The sequence below is a fragment of the Palaemon carinicauda genome, chromosome 35, assembly GCF_036898095.1.
Source record: "Palaemon carinicauda isolate YSFRI2023 chromosome 35, ASM3689809v2, whole genome shotgun sequence".
Taxonomy (NCBI): domain Eukaryota; kingdom Metazoa; phylum Arthropoda; class Malacostraca; order Decapoda; family Palaemonidae; genus Palaemon; species Palaemon carinicauda.
This window is the reverse complement of record NC_090759.1, coordinates 59252576-59265075: the sequence shown is the minus strand read 5'-3', so window position 1 is coordinate 59265075 and position 12500 is coordinate 59252576. Positions and strand designations below refer to the sequence as shown.

The 12500-nt window shown below is 32.2% G+C and overlaps 1 protein-coding gene across 12 annotated transcripts in view; it reads left to right on the top strand.

Annotated features, from left to right (window-relative positions):
• The window catches only part of LOC137627778 (kinesin-2b-like), a 439846-nt gene that overhangs the window by 107228 nt on the left and 320118 nt on the right, over positions 1-12500 (top strand). For 10 of the 12 annotated variants that reach the window (XR_011041220.1, XR_011041219.1, XM_068359089.1 and 7 more), the window contains exons 5-7: positions 881-1099; positions 5802-5879; positions 11687-11827. Coding sequence is in view for 10 of the 12 variants with exons in the window: in XM_068359089.1 (XP_068215190.1) it covers positions 881-1099; positions 5802-5879; positions 11687-11827 (438 nt within the window). In the remaining 2 variants the exon portion in view is untranslated. The remainder of the gene's footprint in view (positions 1-880; positions 1100-5801; positions 5880-11686; positions 11828-12500) is intronic. The other 2 variants (XM_068359098.1, XM_068359093.1) reach the window with 1 other exon arrangement.

The window sequence follows — 12500 nt, the reverse complement described above, 5'->3', positions numbered from 1 at the left end:
TATATATATATATATATATTATATATATATATATATATATATATATATATATATATATATATATATATATATATACATATATATATATATATATATATATATATATATATATATATATATATATATATATATATAAAGAAGCATAAGTACAATAACCTATCCCACATTAGATTCATCTATCATGACCCATTTACATACCAAGCATTCCCGTCTTTCAGTATTTTGGGGTCCCTGAGATCTGACACCCCCCAAGCCCCGAAAAATGTAGATTACTTTTGTATGTCATAAATTCTTTACTACATCTCAATATTGGAAGCCTTAATGTTAAAGGCACTTGCCTCTGGTTGAGGATAATTCTTCGTCTCCCTCTTCAATAGGATTTCATACAAGAAGAATCTTTTGTATAATAGGTGTACTATAAATGTAATATGTAATAACTTTATAATTATGTTGAGTGGCACCCAGTTGTCGGCGGTTGATTCACGTAGATGGCTGAACCTTTTCTTGTAGTTATAAACATTGTTTGGTTAAGTATTAAGTTTAATGAGTGTTGAATTTTAATATTAGTAACAGAATTGCTGTCTGTTATTTTAATGATGAAAGTTATCAAGATAATAAATAGGCAAATAAATATAAATAATGCTAGGTTGATTTTGTCATTACATTGTTATCCTCCCATCATTATTATTTCACGTTAAATCCCAGTGACAAAAGTAGATTGCTACAAGCCAGAAGGCTCCAAAAGGGAAAGCAGGCCAGTAACGAAAGGTGTTCAATTCTATAACAGATTTATAAAGTGAGTGACAGCATCGCTTCTAGCCCATACCAATATACAGCTTTCGGTCATTTAAACACCCACCATCTCTCTGTTTTTGCACAGGTAAACATGGACGGCATGAACGGCCAGGCTACGCAGAAACCGAAAGTGTTCACATACAACGTCGTCTTCGAACCCGAGGCCATTCAGGAGGACATCCTGGAGCACTCTGGCGTTAAGAGGCTCCTGGACATGTCTATCGACGGGTTCTCCTGCACCGTTTTCTGCTACGGGCAGACCGGGTCAGGAAAAACGCACACTTTAACAGGACCTCCACATCTGGTGAGTGATTTAGTTAGAAAGTGGATTATTTTATTGGGAAAAAGTGTCTTTCGATTCGTGGTATTGTTAAGTTATTGATGACCAATAGGTTGGTTTCATGACATTAAAACAGTCTGTGTTGGTAAGATCAAACGTAGGTGCATTACCAAACGAATGTAAGGTTGATCAGCTGGTCAGATGAATTGACAACTAATGGAAAGTTGATTAAGTGATAAGGTGGATTATTAAATGAGTAGAATTTTATCGACTGGTTAGATTATTTGTGAATCAAACAGAAGGTTGATCAATTCATTAGATGGATTGTAAAATGAATAGAAGGTTGATCGGTCGGATAAATTAATTGTCAAATGATTTGAAGGTTGATCGATTGGTTAGATATATTACCAAATGAATGGAAGATTGATAATTCGGTTAGATTTTCAAACAAATGGAAGGTTGATAGACAAGTTAGATGATTGTTAAACACGTAAAAGATTGATCGACTGCTTAGCTGAATTGCCAAACGAATAGAAGGTTAATCAGCTGGTCAGATAGATTCTCAAACGAATGGAAGGTTAATCAACTAGTTATACAGATCATCAAATAAATAATTGGTTGGTAAGAGAAATGTAAGGTTTATCATCTCGTCAGATTGTTTTTCAAACAACTGGTTAATTGGAATGTCAACTGGATTAGAAGTTGATCAGCTGGTCTTATGGATTGTCAAACGAGTGGAAGGTTGATTCAGCAGGTTAGAGAGATTGTCAAATTAATGGAAGGTTGATCCAGCTTGATCATATCGACTGTCAAACAAACGGAAGGTTGAGCGACTGGTTAGTGGGGCTGATAAACGAATTGAAGGTTAATCGGCAGGTCAGATTTATTGTCAAACAAATGAAAGGTTGATTAACTGGTTAAGGGGTTTGTCAGGATAGTGCAAGGTTGATCAGTTGGTTAGATAGGTTATCAATTGAATGTATGGTTGACCAATTGGTTAGATTGATTGTTAAATGAATGAGAGATTGATTGACTGTTAGGTATGTTACCAAGTGAGTTGAAGGTTAATATATTGGTCAGATGGATTGTCAAACGAATGAAAAGCTGATTGACTGGTCAGATGGATTGTAAAACAAATTAAAGGTTTTGGTTGGTTAGAGGAATTGTCAGATGAAAGGAATTTAAACAATATTTAAATGGATTGCTAAAGGAATGGAAGGTTAAATGACTGGTTAATGATTATCAAATTGATGGAAGGTTTATTGACTGGTCAGATGGATTGTTAAGCAAATGGAAGGTTGTTTAATTAGTTAGATTTCGATACGAATGGAAGGTTGGATAGATTTCGAAACGGATGAAAGGTTGAATAAACTTTCAAACAAATGTAATTCGATTTAGATGAAATCAGTGGTTGCAGGTGTACGAGTAACTGGTGTTGCACGTTAAGAATATAAATATATCAATAAATCCAAGGTTGGCCTAAAAAAAACCATGACTACATTATATCTAAATGACACTTTTGTCCATCGATGGCCAATGCTGATGATATTGACGAATTGGTTGTAAGACAAATACTCGTGATCATTGTGGTTATAATGATAATGATTGATTTGCAGAGTTTCCTTCCTGGCTTTACACAATTAATATACTGAGAAATCGTGAAGGTTTAAACTGTTACTTGTGAAAGAGGACTTCTATACCCGGGTTTTGGTTAAGAAACTATACCTTCCTGTTGAGAACGCTTTTTGATAGACTTTTGAATTATTTAGAATTAGAGAGAGTGCTCTGTTTATTAGATTTAGGCAATTGTCAATTAATGTTGATCTTGGAATGCAAATGAAGTATACAAATGTTCAATTTAAAGGAATTTGAAATAAATTGCTGTATTGCTTGTTGATTGAACATTTACAAATGGAATCTGATATGGCTATTCACTGATCAGTTATTAGCTAATATATTATTTGAAATTGAACCCAAAAGTCGTCATCTCTTTCGTACTAGGTGAACTGGTTATGGCTATTAAATGTAATAAATAACAAAATGTCGGTAATGATATAATGGTCTTCTCTCAAAATTTTAACATGTAACTTATATATAATCTTACTTGAAAGCACTTAAAAGTACTTCGGTATTTGTTTTTTCTTTTTTCTTATATTATATTTAAACCTATTGGTAAGTCTTATGATTGGTTTATTCTATCGAGATGAGATGAATACTGCTATTCAATATTGAAAATGTTAGGTGGTGTAGGATAATCAATCAAATTTGTTAAGATAATGTTCATTTGGGGATAGTCATATTTACAGAGATTTAGAATTCCATCTAGTGGTATACAAAGACTTGAAATTGAAAGATTTCGGTTTTGCCACAAAGTAAAAGGTTAATTTTTTCAGTTGACAATTCTAAGAGTTCGTGAGTAAGTTGATCTGGTGAAATCATAAGTGTAAATGTGTAATGTCAAGTTTCGTACAAAAACTTGGTAAATTCTTGAGTAAATCAGCCGTTGGGTGATTTGGGTTCTGTTTCCATGAAAATTCTGTTAACGTTGGACTGTAATATATAAAGGATAGATTTTGCTAAATGCTCCTGTAGTCAAACGCCCGTATGAAATATGGCGTACGTGTACTGTACAGTGTTAATTAGCATTACCTCACGGGTAAACCCATGTTGCGTAAAATATATATTATTCAAGAGAAGTCCATATGTGTTACAATTCGATACACTTTCTTGATTTTGTTCAGTACATTCCAAAGGTAATAAACGAACTCGTGTGATGACTTTGTGGCATGAAACGCAGCCAAGGTGATGGAATCTTCTTAGAATTCAATGACACTGTCTATTTGGTGTCACTGGAGCCAAAAGGAAGAGAAATCGTTCTTGAGAAAAGGACGAGGAAGAAGAAAAGTTTTCTTGCTTCATGCATGTTCGGTCGGGTTTAGAGAAATCCTTGGAGTCTGTCCCTTTATCCTTCAGGTTAATCAAGGTGGAGACTTACCCCAGAAGAAGACTTTTTTTTTTTTTTTTTCAACTGCCTTAATGTCATGATATACCTAAAATAATACCTTCGTCTGTCGTATTTTTCCAAATTTTCATGGATAGTCTTTGAATTACAACTGGCTTTGTTTATTAATCCTAACTGATACTAACAGCTTGGACGCTAATGAAAAAGGGCATTTATTTCCGTGTCGACGTATGGCTGTCTTCCAGCATGAATGCTGGAAATATATAACATGGTGAATTAGAAAATCGTTCCTTTTCTCGAGGTTAAACTTTTTTTGCCTCATTTGCGAGAGAAGTCATTGAAGTCGGTGTTTTATCTTATTTTTTTTTTCATTTGCATGAAGTTTTGAATTTAGTTTTCAACTCAAAACAATTCAAACGTGATTGATAAAGACCACACAAACAAGGGGTGTAATATGTGTAATTGTATAGCATGTACACACACACTGAATATATATATATATATATATATATATATATATATATATATATATATATATGTATATATATATATATATATATATATATATATATATATATATATATATATATATATATATATATATATATATATATATATATATATATATATTCGCCGCTCTTTTGGCACAAACAAAATTGTTTCCCAAAATTGTTCCTATATTAATAATCATTTTACACTGAATGTTCCGACACTCGTTATTTGTGGATTCCATCACAAAATGCTTAAATCATAATTAATGTCAACTACTAATTACATATGATAGATCTATATTTTTTAGCTAATATCATTAAACATCACTCTCATATTTTTCATGACTTGTGGATTTCACACCTGAAATGCAGACTGTTTTAAATGTTCCCAAAATGTCGTGTTTTAATTGGATTTCCACTGTGTAATGCTACTACACTGGTGCTCTTTTTTTATTCATGAATTATATTCAAGATTATTTACCACCATGCTGTATTAAATGTAATTTTTGAAGATGGATAACCACACCTGAATGCCATCACTCGAATTCTAGAAATTATGTTTCAAGATATGATTCCACACCTGTGTGTTATAAAAAGAAAAAAAAGTTATTACTTGGGATTCCACAGCTGAATGCTCATTGGTGTTCTAAAATTAATTTCTAAGTTTGGGGTGAAGTGATATGATGATTTTAAACCCTTAATTACCCTGAATATAAACACTAACATCAGGAAAGACAGTTTCTAAAATTAACGTTCAAACCTTAACCTTCACTATTCCATCACTCTTGAACATAATATATATATATATATATATATATATATATATATATATATATATATATATATATATATACAGTATATATATATATATATATATATATATATATATGTATATATATATATATATATATATATATATATATATATATATATATATATATATATATATATATTGTTACAGTCTCATGTGAGATAGGTTTCACTTTATGTAAATACCACCTGGCATCATAGCTTGAGTTTACTTTGCTAATATCTAAAACCAGGTATCACAAATACATTTTAACAATGTCTTTAATACTTTTTTAAGACTACAAGTTAATTCATACATAAATTCTTCATGCATCATGCTCTTTTTATACAAAACAGTTTGGTTACTTGTAATTATTATGACAATTTATTCATTTATTTGCTTCATTTTCCCCCCATTTGATTAGATTTAGAAAATAAAATTTGTTGTTTTTAAACCATTTCTCTCTTTACGGTCACGGTGTAGTACTATAAAGATGTGAAACCGTCCATCACAACAGCCAGAACTGCTACTATGAATCATCCAGTAGCCAATTTCTTTTCGGTGAGTGTGTCGTCTCCGGTGGATATATTAGTCACTTGCTTAGATGAACGCTTTCCCGCCCTCTCATGTCTGTCCGACATCTTGTGAATCTCCTTTGTTTACATGGCTCCGTTTCTTGTAGCGCCAAGGCGCGTAGGCAATTTCTATTGGCGTTTATTGGAGTAACTATTACATTTTAAAGATAATATATATTTTTCTTTAGATGATTTTCTTATTAAAATAATTTATAGTCATGTGATAGTGATTTTTAATAGTCAAACTTTTTGAATTCAAAGAATCCTCAATTTTCATAAAGAACGCCCCTGAAATTGCACATCAGCGAGATTGTGAGCCTATTGGTGAACGAGGCTTTTGTCTTGTGTCTCATCCTATTCGTACTTCTGGAGCAATTTGTCTTGTGATTCTTCCCAACTCCAGAGCTAAACGACCTTCGCAACTCTAGCTAGCAAATTCTCGCCTCTACCCTCTGCCAACTTTAGTACTGTACATCTAAACATTTATATTCATCAATTCTTAGATAGTTATTAACTAGACGGCTAGTTCTTAGACGCTAAATCTAGCTTATACTGCATTTTGAATATTATACTATTGTTATGATAACAATGACTAAGAGTATATTTATTCTAAGTAAGGACGGAGACAGTGCCTTTCAGATACCCTTTTTAATTATGGAAATTTCAATATAGATTTAGTAGGCAACTTCACTCTGTTGGTATCCTCCATCCAAGCTTAAGATAAAAATGCTTCTTATTTTATTATTCTTATGCTTAAGGCATGATTTTAAACTTTTATAACTATCGTATTAGAATGTGCACGTAGGTACACATTCTAGTAGTTTTTAAATAGGAAATTATACCAAATTGTCGTGTGAATGGTGGTGGACTACCTTTTACTAATCGTCTAAGGTTCTTTTCTTCCGTTTTATAAGTTGTAAAGAATCGTAGAATTAATCTAATATTTTAAAAGCTTTTGACAGTGCCATTTAGACACTTTTAGCTTCTCTGCAAGGTTAAAATGGTGTTCTCTCGTTCCTACATAAAATGTTTGTTATTTTCATGTTCATGTATTTTAGTATTATGTGTATCGTATTTGATTTTAGGTCATATGTGGATGATATAATGACACAAAAATACACATTTCTCCTGTTTACTGTGTTCTTTCCACAGTAAGGTCTCTTTAGAAATCTCTCTCACTTATAGTTCCTTTCAATTCTTAAGATTATTTCAGACTCAATCTTCTTCGTATTCAGCAACTTCTGGTGAAATCATGTTTTCTTACTGTTTCCATATTCCCATCGTCTGTAATATTTGTACTTTCAGTCTGTGCTGTCATTTATCTTTTATTCGCTATTGCTTACAGTTTCATTCATTTGCACCGCTTCAAGCAGTTTCACTTTTCAGCAACTGCGCAACACTTTAGAATTACAAAGCAAAAGTCACCCTTAAAATCTAGTTACACAATGTCTTAAAGGGCAACTCTTCATCCTCCCAAGTTTAACATTATTGTATATTTAATTAAACTAAGTAAATTAGATTGTATTAACATAAACGCCTCTATTATCTCGTGTATATTTAATTTTACTAACTTCCATCACATAATTTGGTAGTAAACACCTATTCATCATACACACTCAGATTCCATAAGACATCTTACCTATGCATCAGTTCTACTTAAAATTTCTCGTACATTTCATCTTCCATCGCACCGAAGTCTGCATTTCTTTAGTAATCTATTTAACTTTCTTAATTCTAACTCTGTCTTACTCTCTATTCTATTGAACTTTCATAACTCTTAATTCTTCAAATTTTTTATTTCATCTTCTCTCTGGTTTGAAATGAGGACAATTCCATTCTTCCTCTTCATATATATCTCCTTTGATTAGACATAAAAAATCTCTTAAGATCACCACTTAATAAGGTGTTTATTGAGGCCTTAGAAATCAGTGGTTTCCATCCCATCATTTTCTCTACCCTTGCAAAGCATCTTATTCATAAACTTACCTGTCGTTGGTGTTTTTCCTCTTTACAGGTATTTTTATGTGTTATTCCATCTACGTATAATCTCCATTTAATATGCCTTCAGGAATACTCTATATAATACTGCTCATTTCCTCTTGATCTATAAACAGTAGAATTAGAATCTTTATTCAAAAAGCATCTTTCCCTAAGAATTCTAGCTTATATTCTTCACAGTCTTCATGGACTAACCCTCATCTGTAATCCATAAATTAAACAAAGTATTTTATTACTTTCACGTATATTTACCTATTTACCTGTTCAGAAGACCGGGGTGTAGCCTTTCCAGTTACTTTATTGTCTTAAATATTTTTGCCATTATTATTTTTAGACTGCTCGTGGAAAGTTGCTACAAGTAAGTTATTGCTTATGTGAGTCCAAATCTCCTCATCCTTACAAACCTACAGTTGTGTCTATATCCTTAGAGCCTTTGTATTATTGCATCTGTTTCATGTTTAACCTTTATTGTTAAATTGTACATACGTAGCCCTGGAAATTATCAATACACGATTGTATTATATATTCTCTCTCTCTCTCTCTCTCTCTCTCTCTCTCTCTCTCTCTCTCTCTCTCTCTCTCTCTCTCTCTCTCTCTCTCTCTCTCTCTCTCATATGTGTGTCTGTCTGTATAGAATATGTATTTGTTTGTAATTATAATACTGTTATTGTTCATATATACAGCACTATATGCTAAAAACATCATGTGTATATCCCAAATGCTCTTAATGCTTATAAGAAAATAGCGAAAGAAAAGAAAGTTTCTTAATAAATTGAAAGGAGTTTTAGCTAAATAAAGTAAATTGTGAGCAAACAGATCAGCAGGTAAACATCGGTTTATTTTGATTAACTTTCTTTTTCAGAATATTGTCCATACTTGAGAAATGGTTTTATATTGTACCTTGTTTCAGATGATATGCCTAACCATTTTTCAGTGTTAGAAGTTGTAAACCAACCTTGTATATTTTGGTAAAAGAATGTTCAAACTACATTACTTAAATTTATTATCAGAATGTATGTTTTAATGAAATATCTTGGGATTGCGATAACAGTGTATTGTTCATCTTAGAATAGACTGTCTTAAATATGCATGCCTGTTTCATAGTGATTTAGCAAATATTACAAATACTTTCGAAGGAATATTTGTGAATATACTGCTCTGAATGATATAGAGGAAAGGCTAATGTACTTATTGTAACCTTGAGCCTATAATTTTTAATGGTTAAGGTTCATATTTACTATTAGACCGGCAGGTAAAATACATATATACATACTTGTTCCAAGTGCATGCAACGGTATGCATACATGCCTTTTCTGCCAGGCACATTCAGTGACAATATAGGCATGTTTTACGTGACTGAGTAGGCCTACTATATTCAATTTTTTTTAGTGAGGCAGATTTGCACCGATTCGCAGGGGTCTCCTTTTAGCTCGGAAAAGTTTCTTGCTCGCTGATTGGTCAAAGAAGGTAATTCTAACCAATCAGATGGCAGGAAACTTTTTCCGAGCTAAAAGGGCACCGCTGCGAGTCGGTGCAAATCTGCTTCACTAAAAAAATTGAGTATTAATACGTCATGGAAAAGAAATATATTTAATCCCATAGGGGTTATAGTTTTAGGTCTATTGACGGACTAGGAGTTGTCCATCGTCTTATAAGCATATATATAAAACATTGTCTTTATGTGTAAGTTAATATGTATTGCTGATACGACCTGTTGTTTGCCTGTTAATTGTGTTCAATGAAACTCTACTGCTACAAGCTCATAGTTTCAGCTAAAAAAAAATGGCCATATTGACTTAAACATCTTTTTTCAGAAGGATATTGATATTCAAATTTATCTTTTTCAGACTTTCTCTTTTTTCACTATTTTGTTTATATGTGTTTGAGTGTTTGTTTAATGGTTTCTGTTTCCTATTGCTCTTTTTATCAAAACGGTATACTGTATATGTTAGTTATTTTGAATCTATCTTTCGGTTCCTCACAATTTTTATTAATTTCTATTATCCGTTGATTTCTTTTCCCCTCTCTTTCCTCTATTCCTTTCATTTCAAGGTTCAAACAATCAAATTGTAAAAGTAGAAAACTAAATTATATCTCACTTGGGCGTCAACCCAATTTGCACCAAAGGATTTAAAGATTATGTTGTAATTAGGTGAAATTGACCCGCTGTAATTTTGTAGTGATGAAGATATCAGACGGTTATAATCATATTGACTAAATATTGAAAAGATTTTTGATGGCACAGATGATATCACAGTTTTGAATGATCACTTGATCACAAGACCAGCTGCATGTAAACACTAGTCACCTTAAGGTAAACAAAATTAGGTTGTATTTATGAAATTCCCTTATTATGGCCGGGAATTAGATAAGATTTAAAAGTACATTGTTTTTATTTGTTAATAAACACGAATTAGGCTGTATTTATGAAATTCCCTTATTGTGGCCGGGAATTAGATAAGATTTAAAAGTACAGTATTTCTATTTGTTAATAAACACGAAAAATATAAGAAACCAATTGTGTAATTTTGAGGTGAAATAGCCAACGTTCTAAACATTTTAATCGTGATGGTAAAGTATATTTATATGATAATTTCAATTAGTTTCCATGCATTTCGAATTCTTAATTATCATATCCTAAAAATGTGACAATGAATATTCTTTTTTTTTTTTTTTTATCTTTTTTAGTCATATAAAAAAAATTTGGGTGGCTCAGTTTCTTTTAAAAGGTGTGTCATACGAGCACTTTTTTTCTGGCATCTTTTTATATATCATTACACCAAGCGGCGAATATTGGTGGTAAGATTTAAGCCACGTATTTTCATCACCTTGCATCTAATTCTAGCACATCTTTTCAAGTGATTAGGGTATTCAGAAGAAGTTTTGTCTTAATTTATGCATTTTCTGATAGTAATTTAAGTTAAGTTAGTAACTGGTCTGAGCTAGTAAACCTATATTTCATATAGATTTCTCTATAACCGTTGGCAAATGTTACAATTTCCAGAATTAAGCTTTATTATATCGTAATAGGCTAAAGAGTTGTATAACAGTCCGAAAAATTAGTCACATCCTGTTTCAGCATTCGGTTTTGTAATCACGCAGATAAAGAAAACTGTAAATAGTTCAAATTTCCTTGCAATTGGCTCACGACAGTTTGAAAATGTGTACTAACAATTGGAGCCAACTTCGAAACCATTTGGGAATTCATTGGTTGCAAGAGAAGTCGCCCATGTGACATTGCCATAGCAGAGCTAGGCTTCAAAAGGGTCAAGTATTTTCGGTAATATTTAAAAGTTTTAGATGAATTATCTAAAAGCAATTGTTACTATCCTGAATATAAAATTGTATCCTGTGTAAATAGTAAATATCTCTGTCACAGTCGATTTATACGCGAATTGACTTCAGCTGAAGGATGTTTTTGAACATTTTTTTTTTCCTTTCAATTATCTCGCTCCTCAGTTATAGAATGTAGTGGGACATTTTACGAAGTTTTACTAACCTTCACGTAATAAATAGAATCTTCGAAAAGTTATACATACACGCAGGCCTCATAGTGTATATACATATATTATGTATATAATATTTATTTATCTTTTTCTTTGAAATTTTGCCAATAAACACTTCATTATCCAACGCAAAAAGTAGTGGGCTGTTTCTCGTAACGTCAGTACCACATCAAAATTACGAACACATCATTAGTTATACCTAAAACCTTTTTAACTTTTGACCATATAAGAGAACATCATCTCTTTCCATTACATAAACCATTGACTCTAATTTTTCCAAAACCCTCAGTTCGACAAAGGCCCTCTCATGTATTCGGAGGAACATGGCCTGATCTTCCGATCCTTCGTCTACTTGTTCAGTCAACTGGAGACCAGAGACGACCAAGAGTTCACACTGACGGCCTCATACCTCGAGATCTACAACGAGAAGGTAAGTGTTCCTCTCAAGACTTACAGATAACTTTTTTTTAGGTCTTGGTTCTTCAATAAGTTTACTCTTACGTGTTCTCGATTACATTAAATTCCAAGTGTAAGTTAATATAACTATTTTTCATACTTTAGTATTTGAAAATCTAAGTGTATAGATGGACCAAACGAGGACCAAAATGTGGTCTTCTGGAAATAGATAAAAAGGATGATTTGTTTGTAGTAGAAACAAAGTTTTCTGGAACACCTTCAACTGAAATCCTGCTTTTCATACTTTAGTATTTGAAAATCTGTGTATAGCTGGACCGAACGAGGACCAAAATGTGGGCTTTTGAAACTAGTTAATGATATTTTTTAAGTGGCCACAATGTTTTCTCGATAATTAATTTTTCGGGAAGTCATTCAACTGAAAGCCTTAAATCTGAAAGGGGAATAAATGAAGAGGCTGTGCCTTTTCTCATCGAAGAGTTCTTCACGTAGTTCCGGGGGGGGGGGGGTTGATACTGAAAAGATGCAAATTAGTATGTATACCTTTTGATTAAGTTAAATTTGAACTATTCCTGTATATAAAAACGTTCATTCTAATGTTTATTGTAACCTTTGAAAGGGTAAGTATGCTTTAGGTTTTTAAGAACATGGATTTTCGCATCCTTATCATATTCCTTTCATTAGATCAT